The sequence below is a fragment of the Bos mutus genome, chromosome 11, assembly GCF_027580195.1.
Source record: "Bos mutus isolate GX-2022 chromosome 11, NWIPB_WYAK_1.1, whole genome shotgun sequence".
In the NCBI taxonomy this organism is placed as follows: Eukaryota; Metazoa; Chordata; class Mammalia; order Artiodactyla; family Bovidae; genus Bos; species Bos mutus.
The window spans coordinates 2,671,972-2,696,186 of record NC_091627.1 but is presented as its reverse complement, the minus strand read 5'-3'; the positions used below and the strand labels follow the sequence as shown (position 1 = coordinate 2,696,186).

At 56.8% G+C, this 24,215-nt stretch overlaps 3 protein-coding genes across 3 annotated transcripts in view; 2 read left to right on the top strand and 1 right to left on the bottom strand.

Annotated features, from left to right (window-relative positions):
• The first annotated feature begins 48 nt into the window (after positions 1-48).
• Positions 49-4,058, top strand: SURF2 (surfeit 2). Its single transcript, XM_070378708.1, has 6 exons — positions 49-168; positions 266-420; positions 1,619-1,722; positions 2,529-2,717; positions 2,886-3,052; positions 3,606-4,058. Exons 1-6 carry the CDS (start codon positions 91-93, stop codon positions 3,687-3,689), a joined length of 777 nt encoding a protein of 258 aa, XP_070234809.1. The 5' UTR covers positions 49-90; the 3' UTR covers positions 3,690-4,058.
• Positions 3,953-15,582, bottom strand: SURF4 (surfeit 4). The gene is made up of 6 exons (XM_070378707.1): positions 15,367-15,582; positions 8,549-8,735; positions 7,927-8,003; positions 7,381-7,424; positions 6,830-7,016; positions 3,953-6,262 (listed from the first exon to the last, which is right to left on the bottom strand). Exons 1-6 carry the CDS (start codon positions 15,412-15,414, stop codon positions 5,996-5,998), a joined length of 810 nt encoding a protein of 269 aa, XP_070234808.1. The 5' UTR covers positions 15,415-15,582; the 3' UTR covers positions 3,953-5,995.
• Positions 15,413-24,215, top strand: part of STKLD1 (serine/threonine kinase like domain containing 1) — a 24,813-nt gene continuing 16,010 nt past the window's right edge. The window contains exons 1-3 of the mRNA XM_070380083.1: positions 15,413-15,574; positions 15,864-15,965; positions 22,461-22,547. Of these exons, the coding sequence (XP_070236184.1) occupies positions 15,413-15,574; positions 15,864-15,965; positions 22,461-22,547 (351 nt within the window). The remainder of the gene's footprint in view (positions 15,575-15,863; positions 15,966-22,460; positions 22,548-24,215) is intronic.

The window sequence follows — 24,215 nt, the reverse complement described above, 5'->3', positions numbered from 1 at the left end:
GGAGGCGTGTGCTTCCCGGGCGCCGTTCGGCCCCGCCCCCGACCCACGTGGTTCCGGCGAAGGTCGGTGCCCAGCTCCGCGCGCCGAGCCATGAGCGAGCTGCCGGCAGACGTGCGCGCCTTTCTGCGCGAGCACCCGAGCCTGCGGCTGGAGCCCGGCGCCTGCAAGGTGGGAGCGGGGCGGGGGTGGGGTGCGGAAACCCCACGGCGGGCCCCGAGACCCCCAGCGCCCGGACCCCGTGACCGCGCCGCGCTCCCGCCCGCAGGTGCGGTGCGCTCTGACCGGCCACGAGCTGCCGTGTCGCCTGCCCGAGCTCCAGGTCTACACCCGCGGCAAGAAGTACCAGCGGCTGGTCCGCGCCTCCCCGGCTTTCGACTACGCCGAGTTTGAGCCGCACATCGTGCCCAGCACCAAGAACCCGTACGTGGCCAGACCGGGGCGGGGCGGCCGGGCACTGCCGGGGAGGGACAGTTCCTAGTGCTGAGTCTGGCCGGGACTGGGTAGACTCCGGAGCCCCGACCCCTCTGCGCAGAGTGAGCGCTCCTCAGAGATGCGGCCAGTCTGGCAGCGCCCACCCTCCCGTCTGATAGGAGACCTGAGATGCAGGTGGGAGTTCTGGAGCTGTGAGTCACCTGGGACCCCAAGTGAGGCCCCCGTCTCGCTCATGTCTGTATGTGTGTGTGTTCAGTCGCTCAGTCGTGTCCGACTCTTTGCGACCCCGTGAGCTGCAGTGCACCGGGCTTTTCTGTCCTTCACCATCTCCTGGAGTTTGCTCAAATTCATGTCCATGGAGTCGGTGATGCTAGCTAACCATCTCATCCTCTGTCATCCCCTTCTCCCCTTGCTCTGAATCTTTCCCAATTTAAGGGTCTTTTCCACTGAGTCGGCTCTTCGCATCAGGTGGCCAAAGTATTGGAGCTTCAGCTTCAGCATCAGCCCTTCCAGTGAATATTCAGGGTTGATTTCCTTTAGAAGTGACTGGTTTGATTTTGCTGTAGAAGGGACTCTCAAAGGTCTTTTTGAGCATCACAATTCAAAAGCATCAGTTCCTCCACACTCAGCTTTCTTTATGGTCCAAGTCTCACATTCATACATGACTGCTGGGTGGTAGTGCATTACAGTGGTACCATCTGCATATCTGAAGTTGATATTTCGTTTTCTTTTTGGAAACACGAGGTTTGCCACCCGGGCCTGTGTGCTTCGTAGAGGGTTGGCACACTTGTGGTTTGTCATCTGAGGTTCTGAAAGTGTTCATTTTCCTTCTTTCGTTTAAAGGAGAGCTTTGATTTAGCCGAGAGGGCACGGTTGACAGTAGTAGTCAAGATGAAGGGGGTGGCAGACAGTCCCACTGTCCAGCGCTTTGTGAAGCAGTGGTCCACATGCCTCTCCTGCCGGAGCAGTTTGGGGAGGCTGGCCAGGCTGTCTACACCTGTTTGCTGGGTGGACGGTGAGGCTGTCTGGAGGAGTGGCAGGCTGCAGTTGCTTGGAAGCTTGGAAGAATCCTGATGCCTAAGCCACACGGCAGACCTCCCCCATCATACTCTCTGGTGGTGATTCTAAGACGTGGTCATGGTAGAGAGCTGTGGGTCTAGACCCTGGCTTGTGAACTGTCCCTTAGGCACCAGCTGTTCTGCAAACTCACCCTGAGACACATCAACAAGTCCCCGGAGCACGTGCTGAGGCACACCCAGGGCCAGCGGTACCAGAGGGCGCTGCGGAAGTGTAAGTAGCCTCGGGGGACGTGGGTGTCTGGGTGCTTGTGTGCTCTCCCCAGGCCAGCAGCCCTAGAAGGCAGAAACGGCAGCCCGGTCAGCCTTTGGTGGCCCTTGGTGGGTGCACCAGGCCCAGTCCCAGCACGGTGAGGAGAGGGCGATGGTAGAGGCAGCGCAGGGCGGGCAGCGGACTCCAGAGCGGCGCAGGTGAGGTCAAGTGCTCTGAAGAAGGTGGTGCTGAGCCCAGTGGGCCTGCCTGACACAGGCGGCTCTCTGAGGGTTTCTCTTCAGACAGGACTTGAGGGGCTGTGGGGAGAGTGCTCGGCTTGGCTGGGGGGGGTGGTTCTGTAGGACACTGTGCCACCAGGCAAGGTGGGCTTAGAAAGGCAGGAGGGGACAAGACCACGGAGGGTCTTGGCAGCTTTGGATGGGAGTGCGCTGGAGGCTTAGAGCCGGGACTTTATGGAGCGCACCATCCAGGGAGGGGTCCTAGCTGCTGTGCTCGAGGGGACTTCAGTCTCCGGGTGGCAGGCTGGCGTGGCTTCCTGTGCCTGCTTGGCACTCTCCCAGGCACAGCTTCCTGGAAACTGGCTGGAGCCGATGGAATGGGCGCTCCAGGCCTGTTCGGTCTCCACTGTCCTGTCCCTGGCCTGCACCCCCACGTACCTGGCTGCTCTCCCAGGAGGAGCCGAGCTGAAGGCTCTCCTGACGTTTCCCTGGGGAGGAGGGTGGCAGGGCCTGGCTGAGCCCAGCTGTGTGCCGGAGGACGGTGGGGAGGCGCGAGGGAGCCAGGCAGCTTACCAGTCTGTCTCGCAGATGAGGAGTGTCAGGAGCGGGGCGTGGAGTTCGTGCCGGCCTGCCTCCTGCACAAGAGGAGGAGGAGGGAAGACCAGCAGGACGGTGACGGGCCGCCACGTCCTAGAGAAGCCTTTTGGGAGCCCCCGTCCAGTGATGACGGCGCCGCCCCGAGCGACAGTGACGACAGCATGACAGACCTGTACCCGCGTAAGCGCCGCCCATCCGTCCTCGGGATTCGGTCACAGCTGCCACCGCGGGTTCCATCCGCAAGCAGCTCCCTCCCGCTGCGTGTCCGCCTCTGGTCCTACGCCTGGCTGACCCCTGGGCACAGGTGGTGCACTTGACCTCAGACAGCCCCAACCTCTACCCCTGCAGCAGAGCTGTTCGCCAAGAAGGACCCAGAAGCGACTGGGCCTGGGGACAGCACTGACGACTTTCTGACCGAGGACGAGGATGAGAAGCCGAGGTGCCCCCGAGAGCCGGGCCCTGAAGACAGCAGGGCCCTGGAAGCGGGCCGGGAGCGCGTCCTCAAGCGCAGGAAGGTAGTTCTGGCCCTCGGGCTGCGGGCGCGGCAGCACCTTCCTATAGCCGTGGGTTTCAGCTTCTTTAGAAAAAAATCAGATACCTTTTTTTTAAAAGCTGAAATTTCAAGCCAGCAGTATACAAGACGCGCTGGCGGGGCTACCCGGTCGGGGCGGGGCTGCTTCCTGGTTTGCGCCTGCGCAGAAGGGGCTGCAGGGAGCAGGCTCAGGGCCCGCGGTCTAAGGCAGGGCGGCCAGAGCGCTGCGCAGGAACCTCGAGGAAGGGACTCGATCACAGCCCCCGGAACCTGTGAGACTGGGGCAGGAAAGAAGTTGCGTCAGTGACGTAGCACTGGGCTGGTAGAGGGCGGGGCAGGGCTGTGCGGTTGGGGTCCGAGTGCTGCCTTTTAACTGTCCGGCCAAGTCGTCACGGAAGCCGCAGGCAGAAAGCTGCCAAGGGGTTCCCACCAAAGCCCCTTCCTCCCTGCAGGCTGGGGTTGGGAGGCAGGCTCACAGCACCCCGGTATTGCGTCCGAATGCTCCCGCTGACGGGAATTCTCCGTTTGTGCCACAGAAGCGGTCCAGCTCCTTGAAAAAGAAGTTCAAAAATCACCACCGCAAACCTAAGAGCTTCAGCTCTTTTAAACAGTCAGGTTGATGAAAGGTCGCTGGGGTAAAACACATCTTGAGAGAATTCTGAAAGTCTTCGGAAGCTGCCCGCCAGGGTCCCCGCTGATCCAGTTCCCAAGACCTGCTCCACGCACTCCTCGTTTGCTGCCCCTGCCTGCACGGCTAGGGTCTGACCCCACACCCAGGGAGCAGCAGGGACCCCGAAGGAAGACCTCCGTCTGGACGTGGTCTCCGGCGAAGAGCCCTGGCCAGGCCCCACCTGGCTGGAGGACACCAGAGGACCACACTGCATACAACAAATGCCATTATTTATTTTGACGTGTCTCCAAAAATCAAAATGTTTTCAAACACAACTAAGATATAAAATACAGCATGAGATTTATACCTATTTCCCACAGAGAGCAAAAAAAAGTTTTGTTTTTTTTTTCAGAAATTCTTTTTGCTAAAACCAATTTAATAGGTCCTTTTCTTCTTACATAAGCATCTACCCCTGCCCCGAGCACTAGCCCACTCAGGGACAGGGGAGATGGACTGGGGACCACCAGGGGTCAGTCTCGGTTTGTACAAACCAGAAACTGTACCCTGCCAAAAACAAAGCCACAGAGCAGCTGCGGCCTAGCCAAGTGGGCTGTTCCTGGGGCTGGGAGGCTGGGGTAACTGGGTGGGGGTGCGCTGAGAGAGACCACCCTGCCTAGACTGAGACAGAGTCAGAACCCCCTTCACATGGGAGCACCCCAGGGACGGAAGTAGAAAGCCCTCCATCCTTGTAAATACTTGGGGAGTAGGGAAGTGGGCTCCTGGGGGTGGGCTATAAGGAACCTCTGTAGTGGGGGCCTAGGTGTGGGTGGGGGCACATGGGTGGTGCTGGAAAGGTGGCAATGGCTCCCCTCAGGTTAGCTGGGTCCAGACTGTAGGGAAGGTTCTAGCAGCTCCAGTGAGTAACAGCCAGCCTGCCCCTGCCCTGTGAAGCTGGCCAGGGGCTTGAGTGGGTCGGGGTGGGGGTTGCTCCCCTCACCCTGGCTCAACACGAAGGTCCATGTGGATCTGGGTTCAGGATGGGCCCCAGAAGCCCCAGGAAAGGCCCTTGGGTCAGGCTCGCACCCCTAGCAGATGAATCCAGAGAAGATGGGGCCCACTCCAAGGCAAGTCTTGTGAGACCTCGGAGGGCCTGGCCCCAGGAGGACCCGGGGCGGCATAGGGGTTGCCGTCACCTCATGGCCTCTGCTACCAGGTGGACGAGTGAAGAACAGCGAGAAGAGCTCACGGCCCCACCCCCAAGAAGAGAAACACAGTATAAGGCAATGTTAGAAAACTTTAAATACAGGATCAAGATCCAATCGGTAAGGCATCACAGATCGTAAAAAGTAACTGGGGCTGCATTCAGCATAGCAAATAGACAATCTGAGCAAGCAGCGGCCTCGTGAGGGCAGGGAGCGAGCGGGCCAGGGGCGCTGGGCAGTGGGCGCCGGCTGCGGCTCTGGGACAGGTCGGCCTGAGGTAACTGGTCTGAGCGCCCGCTCCGGTCCAGCCCTGCCTGCAGTGGCAGCTGCTCCCCATCTGGGCATGCAGGCACCAATAAGGCCCACACATGCTGCCAGGCCTGGGTTCCGGCCCCTGCGGGCTCCAGGCGGCCTTTGAGGGCCTCGTCCCCAACTGTGAGCCCCTTGCGCTCCCAGGCAGCACGCTGCGGAAACCGCACCGACCCCAGCCACTTCTCTGAGGAACGCCCTGGCCGTAAACCGCAGTTTTGGCTGCTGCTCTAATACTGCCTTATTCTTGGGGTCTGGGGTTTCTCTACACGCTCTCACCGGCCCTATAAGAGGATCACAGCGCAGGGCGGAGCCCACGGGGAAGGCACTGGTGCGGGCCTGAACCAGTGTGATGTTGGGCTGGGCCACCCCAAATCATTGAGTAGTTAGCTAAAAAGGTAAACTTCAAAAAAAAAAAAAAAAAAAGGGAGACTGCTTTGAATGATACACAAATGTATCTGCTCACAGTACAGCTTCAAGGTCCCCCACCCCAAAAAAGAAAAAAAAAAAGTTGGGCTGACAGGCCACAGCCAAGCAAGATGCTCACTCCAACAAGCCAGGCCCTGCCCCGGGGCGGGGGCGCTGGCCTGGGCCGGCCGGCTCCACATAGTCAGGTGCCAGGCTGTGGGTCCTTAGCAGGTTTAGCCATTAACGATCAGGTGTCTGCAAATAAAGTTCTCAAAACATCTGTGCCTTTACCAAGGGAGGGAAGGAAAGAGGGTACAGGAGATGCTGGCAGTTACTCAAATCCACCCTGAACCAGTCCTCGACGGCCGCGGGTCCCAGCCAGGCAGGGAGGACTCCGTTACCATTCTTTCTTCTTCTCGTCCATGGACACACCCCCGGGGCCCAGGGCCACCACCAGGAGCAAGCCTCCGATCACCGACATGGTCTGGAAGAAGTCGTACTTGAGAAAGTCGTGCATGGGCTTATAGACGGGAATGGTCCAGAAGGCATTGAAGTACACGTTGATGGCAAACAGCCAGACGACAAGAGTCAAGGCGGCCAGCTTGGTTTTAAAGCCGATGGCCACCAAAATCATCAGAGCCGTGCCCACGATGTTCTGGAGGATCTGCATAGGTCGAAAGGTATGGAATGAGAATGAACGTGAAGAAGAGACGTGTCCTGTTTGATGTGCAGGCCGGTTCCAGCTGCCCGCGTCCCTGCGGGCCTCGCGCCAGGGTGGAGTAACTCGGGACGGAGAGAGGTCTGCAGTTCACAGGCAGGGTTATTAGCGGGACTCACTCACGGCTGACCCTGGGACCACACTCCCCGGAGCTGCTCAGGACCAACCACTCCCTGCCCCCAGTGCCAAGAGCCCTCCTGGGGACCCTGCCCAGCCAGGGCCCCGGCTCTATGAGCTCCTAGGGCCAAGGATGAAGCCTTCGACTCTGCAGCCCCGACCCCCCGTGTGCAGACAGTGCCCGCTGCAGGCGGGCGTGCCTGGAAGCTGCAGGTGTGCGCGCTGGGAGCCTGCATCCCCAGCTGGAGGGGCCCTGCGGCAAGGCCAGGGCAGCTTCCTGGCCCCAAGAACTCGGCAGTGTCAAGGTCCCATCTGACGGCCCCTCGGCGGTGTGCAGCATGCAGAGGAGGGGGCAGCGCCCTTCCAGAAGGTCGGGACTCAACCGGGGAGACGTACCGAGAAGAAGCTGGCGTCAAAGTGGAGCAGCGTCATGAACATCAGGACCAGCAGGACTCGGCCTCCGAGCTGCATGTACTGCTTGGGGGAGCTCTCACGCATGGTGGGGACGCCCGCGAACATGCTCTTGCCTTCGGATCGGGACTCAGCCAGCAGCAGCAGCAAGCCTCCTCCCAGGGCCAGGTTCCTGCGGGACACACCCCCGCAGCAGTCGCTCAGGCCCCCCGGCCCCACCAGTGCCGGGCGGACAGGGCCGGAGGCCCCAGCAGGAAGGGGACCCCGCTGACCCCCATGGACATCTGCACCCATTACAGGGCCTGCGCCGGGCTCTCCTGCTGACCAGCACTCCCCCTGGACCCGTGAGCCCTCGTGAGACGTGGGGTTCTCACCTGTGTTCTCGGGGTTCGGGGATGGGGAGGAAAAGGCCTCACCAACGTTCACTACAGAGTCTAAGAAGCATGGTTTTGACCCAGAGAAACTCACTTCCACCAACAGCTACTGACTTTAGAGACACGAAGAGATACACTAGCCACCAAGCAGAAGCTGCCTACCTCATCAGAAACTTCAAGTCCCATAAAATGCTGTAGGCGATCGTCTGAGGGAAGAGGAAAGACAAACTGCAGTCTCAGCGTTTCCAGACAAATTTGTTTCTACAGAATTAACAGCATCAGGCAATTCTTCCAACACACATGAGAAATCTAAATAACCAGACAGACAAAACCCTTTCGGGACATCAACAGCCCCAAACTCAGCAACGGGCTCAGCGTCCCTTGGGGTGGGTGGTGGCCCGGACCTGTCAACAAGCCCTTGCTTCCTCAGAGCTGGGCCCAGATGGTTCTGGAGGACAAGACCCAATCCGGGTGAAATGTGAGCTAAACGTTTCATGAGTAGCTACGCGTTCTCTGTGAAGTAGAGAACCCTTTGACCTGCTGCCTTGTCACAAGGAACCTGGGGAAGTGGACAACGGTGGAAGCCCGGAGCCCGCCGAGCAGTCCCAGGCAGACACAAGCGGGCTGAAGGGGAGTGGGGCCAAGTCCTCAGGGCCTCTGCCCCAGGGGCTCGGCTCTAAGCAGGGAGAGAGGAGGGAGACCACTCACCTGCAGCGCGATGATGCCAAAGAGCCCAAAGCAGGCGTACTGCACGAAGTTCCTGCTCAGCACCAGGATGCAGCCGGCTGCAAGGGGGCTGAGGTCAGGGCTGCAGCCCTGCACTGGCTGCTGGCGCCGCGCCAGCCCAGCCACCCACCCCAAGCCAAAAGCAGCCTCTGGCGGGGATGGCCTCTACCTATCCAAAGCCCTGGTCCAGAACGCGCCCTCCTGGCTAGAGTCGGCGTGTTACAGGAGCTCTGCAGGGAGCTGCAGTCCTGCCCTGTGCCCCGAGGACACGGGACGGTCGCGGGAGCCGGGCCCGAAGCCACGTGGCCACACCGGTGACCCAGGCCCGCCCTTCTCTGTTTGCCGCTGTCACCCTCCCAGACCCCGGGTTCGGGGTGCCTCAGCTCCTCACTGGCCGCCCCCCAGTGCCCTGTACCTCCTGCTCCGGTCACTGAGCCCAGGGCCGCAAAGCGATGCGGCCAGGACTAAACAGGGCAGCCAGCCGAGGGCCGGCAGGGCCTGCTCCCAGGCCCACCTGGCGCCCTGCTGGGGGGAGCGGGTCGCAGGCCGCTGCCCGGGAGACCCCGCCGCCCGGGAGACCCGCGGGGGCACGGGCGCCACTCACTCAGCTGTCCGAGCAGGTTGAGGAAGACGAAGGAGGAGGCCAGCAGGTAGCCGCAGTTCCAGGTGGTGTCGATGTAGTCCCGCTGCTCGCTCCACTGGAACCACATGCGGATGCCGTCCTCCAGGAACGTGCTGATGAGGCAGAGGCGTGCCACGTGCGGCAGGTACTGCTTCGTGACGCGCAGGAACTGCAGGCCGGGAAAGCCACAGTGAGGGCGGCGGGACGGGGTCGGGGGAGGCCTGTCGCCCGCTCCCAGCACTGCCCAGGGGGCGGGGGCGCGGTCCGGGCACCCTGCCTGGAGGTGAGGGAGACCTCCATCCGGCCCCCGACCTCCTCCTCTGTCGTTTCAGCCGGCGTGTGCGTGTCAACTACTGTCATCGCATGTGGAACTGCTGCACGACAGCACGCCCACCTCAGTCAAGGGCGTGGGAAGCCAGGCTGGCCCATGACAGACTCAGTGGGCCTCGGCGGCGCGCTGGCCCAGGGTCTCTCCACTGCAGAACTGCTGTCCCGGCATGTGCCCAGGGTCCGTCTCGGGGCATCCATGAAGTGAGAACCTGCCTGGCCTCGCTACCCTCGAGCTGCTGGGACAGCCCTGCTCCCACGGTGACAGCCAGCAATGCCTGCAGACACAGCTTCCTCCTGCCCCGTGCCAGCCAGGCCATTTACGATGGCTGACTAAGAAACACACACGCAACTCGAAACCGAGGCGCGAGTGTCATTCGGGTGAACCACACGCACCTTCTCTTACCAAGCGCTCAAAGCGGAGAGACAAAGGGAAAGACGCCCTGTGATACCCAGTAACAGCAGGAACTGGGGAGAAAGATCGGGTGCCCGCCCACGTGACTTGTGTGTCAGCAGCCAGAGTCCGAAGGGCACCCATGAATCTGACCCCTCGAAGGGACACTGAGTGTCACAACCTCTGAGGCTGCCAACCTGCTGCTGAGATAGAAGACGGTGTGCCTGGGAGCGTTTCTTCCGCTTTGGTGTTTTGAAAAGCTGACTGAAAGTCCTAGGCGCTGCTAAAGCCGTCCACCATGGTTAGCAAGCCGCCAGCTGTGTAGACCAACTTTTAGTTGTCTGTTCTGGCTTAGTCAGCACAGAGACGCCTCCCCTCCCCCGGGCTCTGGGCCACAGCAGCCTGGCCTGAGGACAGAGGGGTGACAAGCCAGGTGTCCACCCTCTCCAGGTCCCAGAGCCTGGGCCCCAAGGCGTCACTTCTGCCCGCATCTGCTTGGCCCCTGACCCCCACGGAATCGCACCAGAGTCCCAGTGGGAGAGGGAGAGGCGCAGACAGGCGAGCAGGCGGGCCCGGGGCTGAGGCTGACGGCCGGTGCTCTCACCCTGGCTCTGACCCCGATGGCCACGTGCTGTGGACAAGCTGAGTGAATGCTCTGGTGGGGGCGGGGGTCTCTACTATCCTACAAAGTGAGGACCACTGGGTTAACAGTCGTGAAGATTCTTTCCAACTTTAATAAGCAGAGGAAAAAAGAGGACAATGGACCTTGTCTTTAAAAGGAACAAAAAAAAGAGATCCCAAATACACCTACATGAACTCCGGAGTCCACGTAGGGTAGAAGCACTTCAGATCAGGAGCTGTGGGAACAGCGGAGGCCACACACCCTCCCGTTTCTGCCTCAGGGCCTGAATCAAAACACCCAGCAACGGGGTAATCACCCAGCCTGGTAGGCCCAGCCACCAGCCAAGGAGCCCTGGCAACAACACAGGCCTCAGCAGAGTGTTGAAACCTGGGGAAAGCCATATGAGGCTGGCACAGCCTGCCGGGAGGGCAGTGTGGACTGTGAATCCCAGGCGGGGGCCGACTCGCCTCCACTGGCCCCTAAACCTCAAGACGGAGGCGGTGTTTAAAGCCTCCATGACACGTCTGCGCTCTTAATTTGAGTGTCTGGGTCATGGGGATTAGAGAGCGGCGGAGAGAAGTTCTCTTTGGACAGGTAATTCACTCCTTCCTCAGAGTGCAGACATGCCAAGACAGACATCTCTGAGTTAGAAAACACTGCAAAAATTCAGGTATCTGTGCTCTCAACTAAGCACATCTCAGTGATAAAGAATCCACCTGCCAATGCAGGAGACGTGGGTTCAATTCCTGGGTTAGAAAGATCCCCTGGAGAAGGAAATGACAACCCACCCACCCCAGTATTCTTGCCTGGGAAATCCCATGGTCAGAGGAGCCCGGTGGGCTACAGCCATGGGGTCGCAAAGAGCTGGACGTGACTTAGCAGCTAAACAACGGCGTGGGCTAGGTTTGGGGCTGTTTTATATGTCAGGCCGATCCAGGGCCTCTCTGAGACCAGCCACCCTCTAGTGAGCACCTGTTTGGACTGAACACGGAGGAAGGCAGCCGGGGGGACAGAGTGAGAGCAGACCCGATGTGCGCCTCGCCTGCACACACTACACTCTCGGCGCCCGGTCCCTGGGCCCACGCTGTGCTGCTGCAGACAGCGTCCCCCTGGCACGGCCGAGGAGCCCCTGAAGCAGGCCCCCAGAGGCCACCCGGCCGGTGCTCACGCTAAGCTGGCCTCCTGCACACACCATAGGCCCCGAGGGCAGGGGCTGACTGTGGCCCACGCACCCAGTGGTCACGGGCAGTGCACGCTGTGCCCAGACAGAGGATCACGATGGGAAGGCCGGAAGGAGATGCTGAGTGGGCAGGGCCTGCAGGGCAAGGGACAGGGTCTGTCACCCTCTGGGGGGCAGGCCTTTCACAGGAATCTTACGGTCCAGCGTGACATATGGGTCCTAAGCAAGACCCCATCTGAGGACTCACCTACAGAGCTAAGGTTTCCACACACGGGGCTGTGGTTTCCGAGCAGCAGGGATTTAAGCAGCAGTTGTACCCAACCTGGGACGTGGCTCTGGGACACGGCCATCACGTCACACAGCCATCTGCAGCTCCCACAGAACACAGGGAAACCCACTCTCTCTGGGTGTTCAGGACAAAAGGGACTTGAGGAAAGCAGGCTGCAACTCTTGGTTTATGAGAACTTGCAGGCAGAGGCAGGTCAGGCTTCCGTGCACCCTGAGAACTGGGGCTGCCCTTCTCCAGGGCCACTCCGAGCCTGCACACCCCAGAAGATTACAGCCTGTGGCCAGTGACCTCCGGCCAATCAGGCTGAGTCAGGGCTGGTACCTGAGCCCGGTGACTCACAGGGGCGCATCCACCAGGGCCCCCAGACCCCCAGTGAGTCTCCCTGAGTGCTCTGTAAGGCCACGCAGCGCCTGGATGTCCAGGAAGAGGTGTCGATCAGCCCTGGGCTGGAGAGATGGCCTGGCTTCCCTACCGAAGCCAGTGGGACACAGTGCCACTGAGACAGGAGCAGTGCCAGGCTGCTCATGAACTTCCGGGATAAGCCCTGCTGCCCCTGCCCCCACGCCCGCGCCTCCACCCCGCTCCCCAAGAGGTAGGGAGGCAGGGTGCCTTCTCAGAACCTCCTGTCTGAGGTCAGAGCAGAGGACAGCAGTGAGTCAGCCGGCTCCTCTCTGCCCTCTCCCCGCTCCTTTTTGGTGTAAGGCCGGAAGCCCTTGTGGGGGAGGGATGACAAAGGAACAGGCGGAGAACACAGAGAAGCCACCCAGCGCTGTCCCAAACCCTACCCACACCAGTGGCTCCACGCGGGGTTAAGGCACAGCCCCGAGACCTGGGGGCTACGGAGGCCCGGCTCAGTGTCCCACCAGAGCCATGCCCTGCTCCCCAGCACTTGACCCGAGGCCAAAGGGAGCTCCTGGAGGTGTGAGCTCCCAGGACTGGCTCTGTCCTGCCAGGGGACAGGTGGAAATACCAAAGGCCACACGGAAAGCAAGGCTTCATGCGGCTTATCTGTCACCTTGGTGACACAGCCCATTAAGTGCTAATACTCCTATTTACTGGGGCAAATGTGCTTAGGAGTCATAGCCTGCAGCCTGGCCCTGAGTCCCAGCTGCAGGGGACGGGCGTCATTTTGGATTGCTGAGTTCATTAGTCTCTGGCCCCTTCAGACCCAGGCTCAGATGGCTTCCGAATGCCAGCTTCCGCAGACAGCTCTCTCAGCACTTTCTCCAGCAGGAGGACGCTGTCCCTGCCACCCAGGGCAAGGAGCCTGATGCCAAAGAGGCAGCTGAGCCTGCTGGCCGCAGGGCGCCAGACCACTCACCCGCACTAGTGTCTCTGCAGGCCCGGAGGAAGGTCGCAGCTCGCCGACTCAGCGTGGTGGGCCACCACATGCCGCGCAAGGCCACACAGACCTCCCTCTCTGCATCTGGATGCAAGTGCTGTGGCCCAAGCTCCCGGGACCCTCGAGCAACACAAAGAGTGTGCACGGATGGCCTGGCCCTATGCCGGAGCATCGAAGATTCCAGATTACCGTCATAGCTCTCAGGGGAACATGGCCCTTCTGAGACCCTGCAGACTTCTGGCTGACCTTCTGTCCCTCATTTTTACTTTTGTTTTCTGAAAATGAGGTTGGAAAAGCCACGCATGTCATGTTTATATTTATTGGTCACATCAGTGACTGTCATGACACTTCCCCAATCCCTGCAAGTGAGATCATTTTCATCTTAAAAGCCCAGACTCTCTGCACCTTTACTGTTGGCAGCTGTATTAACACTATGTGGATCGATGTCAAAAAACAAAAGCACCAGCCCAGCCTGGCCAGATTCTGTCCACAGGAAGCCATCACTTTTGCTCTGCACCCCGTCACCTGTCCATGCCTTTCTCTCACACCAGGCCAGGTGGCAGAAGCAGCTCCTGCCCCACCCTCCTACGGAAGGGCACGGAGGTGTCTGTGGACAGCTGTCACCACCAAGGTGGGCTCTGGCCCTCAAAAACTGACTGCAGGAACCTGCCCTGCCCGGTAGATGTGACCTTGTTTTTCCAGATCTTAGGCAGTGTGCTCTCTTACAGAAAAACAGCAGGCCTGAGAAGCGTGTTGCCTGTGGGCTTTGCCCGGGGCTGTGGCCCCAGGAGCCTCAGCAGTGAAACCAGTACAGGTTGATCCTGTGTGCCCCTCGAGGGCCTTTCCAGTTCCAAGATTCTGCTTCTTTCATTTAAAGCAAACAAAATGCATGGAGAAAAAAAAAAGAAAGGATTACGTAAAGATAGTCTTTTTTTTTTTTTTGGCAGGAGGAGGGTTTATCATTTGATAGTTGGCAGCAACTTGAGTGGAGACATTTTATCTAGATTCAGTTATGAAATTCACTTGCAAAACTGGGGTTTTTCCGGGCTGCAGAGAGTGTACGAGGCTCTCACAGCTACCATGGCTGAATTGAGCTGTCTTCTTAGATAGCGGCTACTTGGGGAAACAAAACTGGGTCACTAAAATCATGTCAGCGAAAGCGGACAATGTCGGCTGGCTTGGTTTTTGAGCGCTTTCTATACAAATTGTTTTTGCAAGGGATACAATTTTTAGATTGTAAACAAAATCGTGACCTGAGGGAAAAACATTTCTTCAAGGTGACTGTTTTAGCCCCACAGTTTTATAACATAAGCAGCTCACAGGAAAGTGGGGCTGGGAGAACCCAATGGGGAGGCCACACTAGAGAGATCTCATCCGTCAGGGGCACAACAGGAAATCTTGTTCACCAATAACTGATTAGAAAACAGCTCACTTAACTATTGTTTAAAAATCTCTCTCTCTCACACACACACCTTCCAGAGAGCCCAGCCTTGGAGTATGATGAATTATAACCACCCCCATAAAAACAGAAACCTAAAGCTCACTACTTTTAACTCTGACAAAGCCACACACCCATTAAGTAAACCAAAGAGAGCATGGTGGCTGGGCCAGCCGCAGCTCCTCCTATAGTCTGTAGACATAACGGGACACTTTCAGAAGCAGAAGGCACACGTCTGAAGAATCACCACCATGGTCTCCAGGCCACGCTTGGTCGAAGCAGACGGCGGGAGAGCTCTGTCCCCTTGGCAGGACCTGGTTCAGTCCGTCTAGTTTCCGAACACCTTTAGCAGTGACTCAGTGGCCTGTTTCAAGGGCCGCTTCCCTGTTGCTAGGAATGCCACCTGGACACTCCTGGACTCCCGAACAGGAAGGTAGGCGTCCCCCTCCCCCCAGCTGTATGTACAGACAGATATCCATTCATTTCATCGCGGGGCAGAGTCCAGACAGGGAAGGAAGATGGAAGGGAAGGGTCAAAGGGACCCCGTGACCCAAGACGTCTGGGACAGAGCAAAGAATCAGTGCCGTGGCTTTCTGCAGCGGGGGTGCCTACCAGGGCGCCCCCCTTTCCACCCGGAGGACCCCTCAGGCCTCGGTCTGACCAACCCCCCTGTTCAGGACCCGCCCCCTAAGAGTGCCCAGTGGAAGGACAAGCGTGCAGAGACCACCCAGCGGTGCAGAAAGGCGAGGACGCTCCCCAAGCATCCCCCATCCCACCCCGGGGCCTCAGACCCCTTCTCGGGAGGCGGGGAGACAGCCGCTGGCGCCCCTCGGCGTCTAGAACGAGCCGGGCCGGATCAGGAAGGGAGGACAGGCCCACAGAGCCGGGCGCCCGAAGCCCGGGCCCGGGGAACACACCCAGGGCGCCCCGGCGCGCAGACGGCGCAAGGGCGGGCTGGGCCCCCGAGGCCGAGTTTGGGGGTGCCCCGGCCCGGGCAGGCGGCGAGTCCGGGAGGCAGGGCCCGGCTGGGGGAGGGGGAGCGAGCCCGGCGAGGGCATCGGGAGGAGCCCGGCCAGGCCTCGGGGCGGCCCGGGGGCCGGGGGCCGGCTCCGCGGGGCACGGGCGGGGCCCCGGAGACACCCAGGCCGGGGGCCCGACAGGAGGGCCGGTGGGGGGGCGCCCCGGGCGGACGGGCCCGCAGGCCGCACCTGGTCGGCGAAGTCCTCGGCCGTGCCCATCAGGTCGTTCTGGCCCATGGCGGCGGCGGGAGGCTCGGCTCGCTCGCTCGCTCGCTCGCTCCCTCGCTCGCTCGCTCCCTCGGCGCTCGGCCCGTCGGCGCCCGCGCCCGCTGCGGCCTCCACAGGAAGTACCCAGCGGCCGGCCTCGCTCCGCGTCCGCGGCTCCAGCGGCTGCCACGTAGGCCAAGCCTTAAAGGGGCCGCGCCGCGGGGCCCGCCCCGGCCGCGCCTTAAAGGGGCCGCGCGCGGCCCACCGCACCCAGGCCCCGCCCTCCCCGCCGCGTTCAGGCCCCGCCCTCCCCGCGCGAGGGCCCGCCCCTGAGGGCCGGCCGGCTGAAAGGACGCAGCAGCCAGCGCGGTTCAGGCAGAGAGGGCCCGGGTCGGCAAACGAGCGCCCGGGGGCTGATGGGAGCCCCCCGGGTGGGGGATGGGCGCACACCGGACGCGGACCACACTGCGCATGCTCAGTCCGGGGTCCGACTGCGGCTCGGGCCAGAGGTGCACCCCAGTGCCCCGCGGAGGGACAGGGAGGCCGAGTCTTTCCCTGAAGACCCCATGGAAAAGTACCAGGTGCCGAGCGGTCCCCTGGCGAATAGGCGGGGACGACGAGGGGCCGATGGTCAGGCCCGAGCCCAGGACCCGGCCATGTGGCCATTACCCCCAGCTCCTACCGGTTTAACGGTCACAGTCCCTGTGGCCCCCAGGGCTTCCCTGGTGGCTCAGCTGGTCAAGAATCCGCCCCGCAATGCGAGGGACCCCAGCTCGATCGGTGGGTGGGGAAGATCCCCTGGAGGAGGGCACGGCAATCCACTCCAGTATTCTTGGCTGGAGAATCCCATGGACAGAGGAGCCTGGTGGGCTACCGTCCACGGGGGCTGCAAAGTGCTGGACACGACTGAGCAACTAAGCACAGCACACCTGAAAAGCCGCCCTGTTTCCACGTCTGACCCCAGGGAGGCAAGGCGCCCATGTTAGCCAGTGTTTGCCTCTAGCTCATAGGGGATCTCCTGGGTGTCCCTTGCCCCTCTACACTGGGTTTCCCCCTCTCTAAAATGACGGATGAAATTAAGGCCTCTCCAGTCTGAATATCAATTCAGTTCAGTTCAGTCGCTCAGTCGTGTCTAACTCTTTGCAACCCCATGAATCGCAGCACGCCAGGCCTCCGTGTCCATCACCAACTGCCAGAGTTCACCCAGACTCACGTCCATCGAGTCAGTGATGCCATCCAGCCATCTCATCCTCTGTCGTCCCCTTCTCCTCCTGCCCCCAATCCCTCCCAGCATCAGAGTCTTTTTCCAATGAGTCAACTCTTTGCAGGAGGTGGCCAAAGTACTGGAGTTTCAGCTTTAGCATCATTCCTTCCAAAGAAATCCCAGGGCTGATCTTCAGAATGGACTTGGTTGGATCTCCTTGCAGTCTTGGTTGGATCTCCTTGCAGTCCAAGGGACTCTCAAGAGTCTTCTCCAACACCACCGTTCAAAAGCATCAATGCTTCGGCACTCAGCCTTCTTCACAGTCCAACTCTCACATCCATACATGACCACAGGAAAAACCATAGCCTTGACTAGACGAACTTTTGTTGGCAAAGTAGTGTCTCTGCTTTTGAATATGCTATCTAGGTTGGTCATAACTTTCCTTCCAAGGAGTAAGCGTCTTTTAATTTCATGGCTGTGATCACCATCTGCAGTGATTTTGGAGCCCAGAAAAATAAAGTCTGACACTGTTTCCACTGTTTCCCCATCTATTTCCCATGAAGTGATGGGACCGGATGCCATGATCTTCGTTTTCTGAATGTTGAGCTTTAAGCCAACTTTTTCACTCTCCACTTTCACTTTCATCAAGAGGCCTTTTAGTTCCTCTTCACCTTCTGCCATAAGGGTGGTGTCATCTGCATAGCTGAGGTTATTGATATTTCTCCCGGCAATCTTGATTCCAGCTTGTGTTTCTTCCAGTCCAGCGTTTCTCATGATGTACTCTGCATATAAGTTAAATAAGCAGGGTAACAATATACAGCCTTGACACACTCCTTTTCCTATTTGGAAACAGTCTGTTGTTCCATGTCCAGTTCTAACTGTTGCTTCCTGACCTGCATATAGGTTTCTCAAGAGGCAGGTCAGGTGGTCTGATATTCCCATCTCTTTCAGAATTTTCCACAGTTTATTGTGATCCACACAGTCAAAAGCTTTGGCATAGTCAATAAAGCAGAAATAGATGTTTTTCTGGAACTCTCTTGCTTTTTCCATGCTAGAAAACAACCTCATCCTTTTTTCCCCACAGGTCCATGCGCTTCAGCTCCTGCAAACCCTAGAACATTCAGAATTCAACATCTGCAGCCCTCAGGCTCCTAAGACACCCCATCAGTAGTCCCTACCTGGGGGAGACTGGGCCTTTTTCAGGGCTTGTGAAAATGTTTAGGGCCTAAAAAATTCACAAAAGGAAAGTTGGAAAATAAAGAGAAATGAATGTTTCAGTTCAGTTCAGTCGCTCAGTTGTGTCCAACTCTTTGCAACCCCATGGACTGCAGCCTGCCAGGCCTGCCTGTCCATCACCAACTCCCGGAGCTTGTTCAGACTCATGTCCATCGAGTCGGTGATGCCATCCAAACAATTCATCCTCTTGTCGTCCCCTTCTCCTCCTGCCTTCAATCTTTCCCAGCATCAGGTCAGTTCTTCACATCAGGTGCCCAAAGTATACGAGCTTCAGCTTCAGCATCAGTCCTTCCAATAAATATTCAGGACTGATTTCCTTTAGGATTGACTGGTTGGATCAGCTTGCAATCCAAGGGACTCTCAAGAGTCTTCTCCAGCACCACAGTTCAAAAGCATCAATTCCGTGCTCAGCTTTCTTTATGGTCCAACTCTCACATCCATACATGACTACTGGAAAAATCATATCTTTGACTAGATGGGTGATTCCCTGTAGCTCAGCTGGTAAAGAATCTTCCTGCAACGGCATGAGACCCCAGTTCGATTCCTGGGTCGGGAAGATCTGCTGGAGAAGAAATAGGCTACCCATTCCAGTATTCTTGGGCTTCCCTGGTGGCTCAGCTGGTAAAGAATCCACCTGGAATTCAGGAGATCTGGGTTTGATCCCTGGGTTGGGAAGATTGCCTGGAGAAGGGAAAGGCCCCCCACTCCAGTGTTCTGGCCTGGAGAATTCCATGGACGGTATAGTCCATTGGATTGCAAAGAGTCAGACATGACTGAGCCACTTTCACTTTGACTAGATGGACCTTTGTTGGCAAAGTAATGTCTCTGCTTTTTAATATGCTGCCTAGGTTTGTCATAGTTTTTCTTCCAAGGAGCAAGTGTCTTTTAATTTCATGGCTGCAGTCACCATCTGCAGTGATATTGGAGCCCCCCAAAATAAAGTCTCTCACTGTTTGTATTGTTTCCCCATCTGTTTGCCATGAACTGATGGGACGGACGCCATAATCTTAGTTTTCTGAATGTTGAATTTTAAACCAGTTTTTTCACTCTCCTCTTTCACTTTCATCAAGAGGCTCTTTAGTTCCTCTTTGCTTTCTGCCATAAGGGTGGTGTCATCTGCATATCTGAGGTTGTTGATATTTCTCCTGGCAAACTTGATTCCAGCTTGTGCTTCTTCCAGCCCAGCATTTCACATGAAGTACTCTGCATAGAAGTTAAATAAGCAGGGTGACAATATGCAGCCTTGACGTACTCCTTTCTCAATTTGGTTCTAGTTCATTGTTCCAATCCGGTTCTAACCATTGCTTCTCGACCTGCACACAGATTTCTCAGGAGGCAGGTCAGGTGGTCTGGTATTCCCGTCTCTTGAGTAATTTTTCAGTTTGTTTTGATCCACACAGTTAAAGGCTTTAGTGTAGTCAATGAAACAGAAGTATATGTTTTTCTGGAATTCTCTGGCTTTTTCGGTGATCCGACGAATGTTAGCAATTTGATCTCTGGTTCCTCTGCCTTTTCTAAATCCAGCTTGAACATCTGAAAGTTCTCAGTTCACATACTGTCAAAGCCTAGCTTGGAGAATTTTGAACATCACTTTGCTAGCATGTGAGATAAGTGCAATTGTGTGGTAGTCTGAACATTCTTTGGCATTACCTTTCTTTGGGATTGGAACGAGAACTGACCTTTTCCAGTCCTGTGGCCACTGCTGAGTTTTCCAAATTTGTTGGCATATTGAGTGCAGCACTTTCACAGCATCATGTTTTAGGATTTGAAATAGCTCGGCTGGAATTCTACCACCTCCACTAGCTTTGTTTGTAGTGATGCTACCTAAGGCCCACTTGACTTTGCATTCCAGGATGTCTGGCTCTAGGTGAGTGATCGCACCATCATGGTTATCTGGGTCATGAAGATCTTTTTTCTTTAGTTCTTCTGTGTATTCTTGTCTCCTTAATATCTTCTGCTTCTGTTAGGTCCACACTGTTTCTGTCCTATATTGTGCCCACCTTTGCATGAAATGTCCCCTCAGTATCTCTCACTTTCTTGAAGAGATCTCCAGTCTTTCCCATTCTATTGTTTTCCTTTATTTCCTCGTATTTATCAGTTGGGAAGGCTTTCTTCCCCCTCCTTACTAGTCTTTGGAACTCTGCATTCTGATGGCTGTATCTTTCCTTTTCTCCTTTCCCTTTTGCTTCTCTTCTTTTCGCAGCTATTTGTAAGGCCTCCTCAGACAGCCATTTGAATGTTTCAGTTCAGTTCAGTTCAGTCAGTTGCTCAGTTGTGTCCGACTCTTTGCGACCCCATGAATTGCAGCACGCCAGGCCTCCCTGTCCATCACCAACTCCCGGAGTTCACTCAGACTCATGTCCATCGAGTCAGTGATGCCATCCAACCATCTCATCCTCTGTTGTCCCTTTCTCCTCCTGCCCCCAATCCCTCCCAGCATCAGAGTCCTTTCCAATGAGTCAACTCTTTGTATCTGGTGGCCAAAGGACTGGAGTTTCAGCTTTAGCATCATTCCTTCCAAAGAAATCCCAGGGCTGATCTCCTTCAGAATGGACTGGTTGGATCTCCTTGCAGTCCAAGGGACCCTCAAGAGTCTTCTTCAACACCACAGTTCAAAAGCATCAATTCTTCGGCGCTCAGCTTTCTTCACAGTCCAACTCTCACATCCATACATAACCACTGGAAAAACCATAGCCTTGACTAGACGGACCTTTGTTGGCAAAGTAATGTCTCTGCTTTTGAATATGCTATCTAGATTGGTCATAACTTTCCTTCCAAGGAGTAAGCGTCTTTTAATTTCATGGCTGCAGTCACCATCTGCAGTGATTTTGGAGCCCAGAAAAATAAAGTCTGCCACTGTTTCCACTGTTTCCCCATCTATTTCCCATGAAGTGATAGGACCAGATGCCATGATCTTCATTTTCTGAATGTTGAGCTTTAAGCCAACTTTTTCACTCTCCTCTTTCACTTTCATCAAGAGGCTCTTTAGTTCTCCACTTTCTGCCATAAGGGTGGTGTCATCTGCATATCTGAGGTTACTGATATTTCTCCCAGCAATCTTGATTCCAGCTTGTGCTTCTTCCAGTCCAGTGTTTCTCATGATGTGCTCTGCATATAAGTTAAATAAGCAGGGTAACAATATACAACCTTGACGTACTCCTTTTCCTATTTGGAACCAGTCTGTTGTTCCATGTCCAGTTCTAACTGTTGCTTCCTGACCTGTATATAGGTTTCTCAAGAGACAGGTCAGGTGGTCTGATATTCCCATCTCTTTCAGAATTTTCCACAGTTTATTGTGATCCACACAGTCAAAGGCTTTGGCATAGTCAATAAAGCAGAAATAGATGTTTTTCTGGAACTCTCTTGGTTTTTCGATGATCCAGTGGATTTTCGCAATTTGATCTTTGGTTCCTCTGCCTTTTCTAAAACCAGCTTGAACATCTGGAAGTTCACGGTTCACATACTGCTGATGCCTGGCTTGGAGAATTTTGAGCATTACTTTAGTAGTGTGTGAGATGAGTGCATTTGAATGTTTACCAAATGCATAAGATGTCCACTTTATTAAATGTTAGAGTCAGTCTTTGTAAAAAGATTCGTTAATCTGACTGATTCGTTAAGTTAGGTTTTGCTCACTTTGTGAGAATCCCCTTTTGTGTTGGAGCAACAGGGGTGGGGGTGGTCGGGGGTGGGGAGTGAGCCCGGTGGTAAAGCAGACGAGTTTCTGGGTGACCAGAGAATTTTAAAAACAAAGTACTTTTCTAAGAGGAAAAAAAAGCCTTGATCTGAGACGCGTGTGCGTTTTACTGTTTCATTTGCCTGCTGAGAGTGCCTGAGTGTGAGCCTTCTTACAGGGGCATGAGCTGCTCAGGTCTCCGCCCCGTCACCCTCTCAGCAGGCTTTAGGCTGCGGGTGCTGGGTTACAGAGCCCTAAAACTTTTCTGGACTCTGAGGGTCCACAGACTGAGGGCCCCACCACCTGGACGGACTCCTCTGCCTCCTGCAGCGCCCTTTCCTTCATCCTCTGAGGAATGTGCTCGGGCCACCCAGCCTCGTGCGTCGGTGCACCATCTCTGGAGTCAGACTCCCGACTTCCAGTCCAGGCCAGGCCCTCTGAGGTGCTGGTGCTGCACCCTTGGGCAAGGACCCAGCTCCTGGTGCCTCAGTTTCCTCGTCTAAGTGAGGACATAAGCAACGGTGCCAAGCGTGTGGGCGGCTGTGAAGCGCTTCGCACATCCAGGCTCACATGGGGCCACGGCTTGATTGCACCAATTATGCACCAGTTACTTTCTTGTTTGGTGGCCCAGTTTGGAGGTGGCTGCTGGAAGCTGGGACCCTAAGGGGCTACAGCGAGTGAAGAAACCCTCCGCCCCAGGGAGGTGCCGGCTCTCGGACGCCTGGCTGGTCCTAACCACAGATTGGAGAAGGGGCCTGGGGTGGTGGACAGAGCTCCAGAATCGGCCCCTGAGAGACGGGCTCAGGTTCTGCCTTTGCGGGCCTCCTCAGCCTTCTGGGTCATTGCCTTCTTTGCCAGCCCACGAAGAAAGTTAGGAGGACCGGAACAGACCCTGGAGGTGGGCACACTTTGGGAAGTGCAAAGACGGGTACGTTTTCCTGAAAGCTTCTCTTTTGCTGGCAGATTTTGGAGTGGCTGAATCCTGGGGCTTTGGGGGTGAACCTCGTGGTAGAGGAGACAAAAACCAAAGTAAAACGCGTGATAAAGCAGGTAAGAGGCCGTGCCTGAGGCACTCCAGTGGGGCCAGCGCCCCAGACACACACGGACCTCCCCCACCCTAGAGGAAGGCTTCCTCATACGACAGCCGGGTTCCTGTCTGCCAGCAGTCCTGGAGGCAATCCAGGGGCGGCCAGGGGCTGCGGGGGGAGCCGTGGGGGTGGTGTGAGGCTCCTTGGGGTTCCCTGGAGACTGAAGTCTTCCACCTAGATGGGGAAGGAATGCTCATGTTTATTCCAGCAGCAACCACCACCACACTCCCCATTTACTTGGGCATGGTGCCAGGCATCCTCGTCATCTTATTTAACTGCCCACCAACTCAACAAAGTGGGACCGATGACCCCTTATCCTTAGCCAGGGATAAGGAGCTGGTTGGCATCACCGACTCAATGGACATTGAGTAAGCTCCGGGAGTTGGCGATGGACAGGGAGGCCCGGCGTGCTACAGCCCATGGGGTCGCAAAGAGTTGGACATGACTGAGCGACTGAGCTGAACTGAACTGAAGGAGGCTGGCTGGGGAGTAGGGGCAGGGACTTGCCCAAGGTCACACAAGTTTAAGGGCAGGTCACCAACCCTGGGCCCTTCCCCTACCTCCTCACCAGGGCTGGCATGGCAGGGTGGAGTGCGCACTGCAGGGGGTTGTGTAGTGTGCACCTTGGCATGTCCAAGCCCAGGTGGTCTGGAAGAGTGGAGGGTCTAGGCCAGAGCTTGGCTGCGGGCTGCTGCCAACGCCCTTCCGCTCTGCCAGGCCTCCTGTCTCTGCAGCAGTTCCCCTGAGGCAGGCAGGCAGGCCGGGAATGCGTACAAGCCTCCTGCTCCTTTGTGGGCTGGCTTCCAGGACTGACCCCCCAGCTATCCACTCAGGACAAGCGCTAAAATTTTCTTGATTTTTCACTCTGTATAAGCAACTCTGATGGGGCTTCCCTGGTGACTCAGTGGTAAAGAATCCACCTTTACAGAGACTCGAGTTCAATCCCTGAGTTGGGAAGATCCCCTGGGGGAGGAAATGGCAACCCACTCCAGTATTCTTTCCTGGGAAATCCCATGGACAGAGGAGCCTGGCGGGCTCCATGGGGTCTATAGGGTCACAAACAACTTAGTGACCAAACAACAATAAGCAACCCTGATAAACAATCTTAGTTAATTTTTTTTTTTTGAGGATCCATGGTCTCCTTGGGACAAATTCCTAGAGGTGGGATTTCCAGGTCAAAAAGAGGTGATAATTTTAAAGCTCTCAGTATGTTTTTGGCCAAAATGACTTAAGCACGAGCCCCTGAGCAGAAGAAGGGGACGCACAGGGCGCCTGTTTCAGGGTCTTCACACGGGTCTGAGAACCACTCTCCAACTGCAGTTTCATCTGTGGTCAGCTGATTACAGGAGTTCTCCACTGGTAAATCTTACGAGCGGAAGTTCTGGGTGAGGATCTGGTAAGATGTGGGGACAGCGTGCACCCACAGTTGCTGCCACCAGAGATGGTGCAGAGTCGAAGCTGGTGCTGCTCTGTCCAGCACCTGCCTCTCTCTGCACACGTTCCCCAGCAGCCACGTCCAGCGCTGGGGACAGCCCTCCCGGCCCAAGTGAGAAATGCAGGATAAGGCTGACACTTTGCCAAGCTCCTTGGCTCTAGGGGCGACACACTGTTTTCCTCCCGGCTTTCGAGA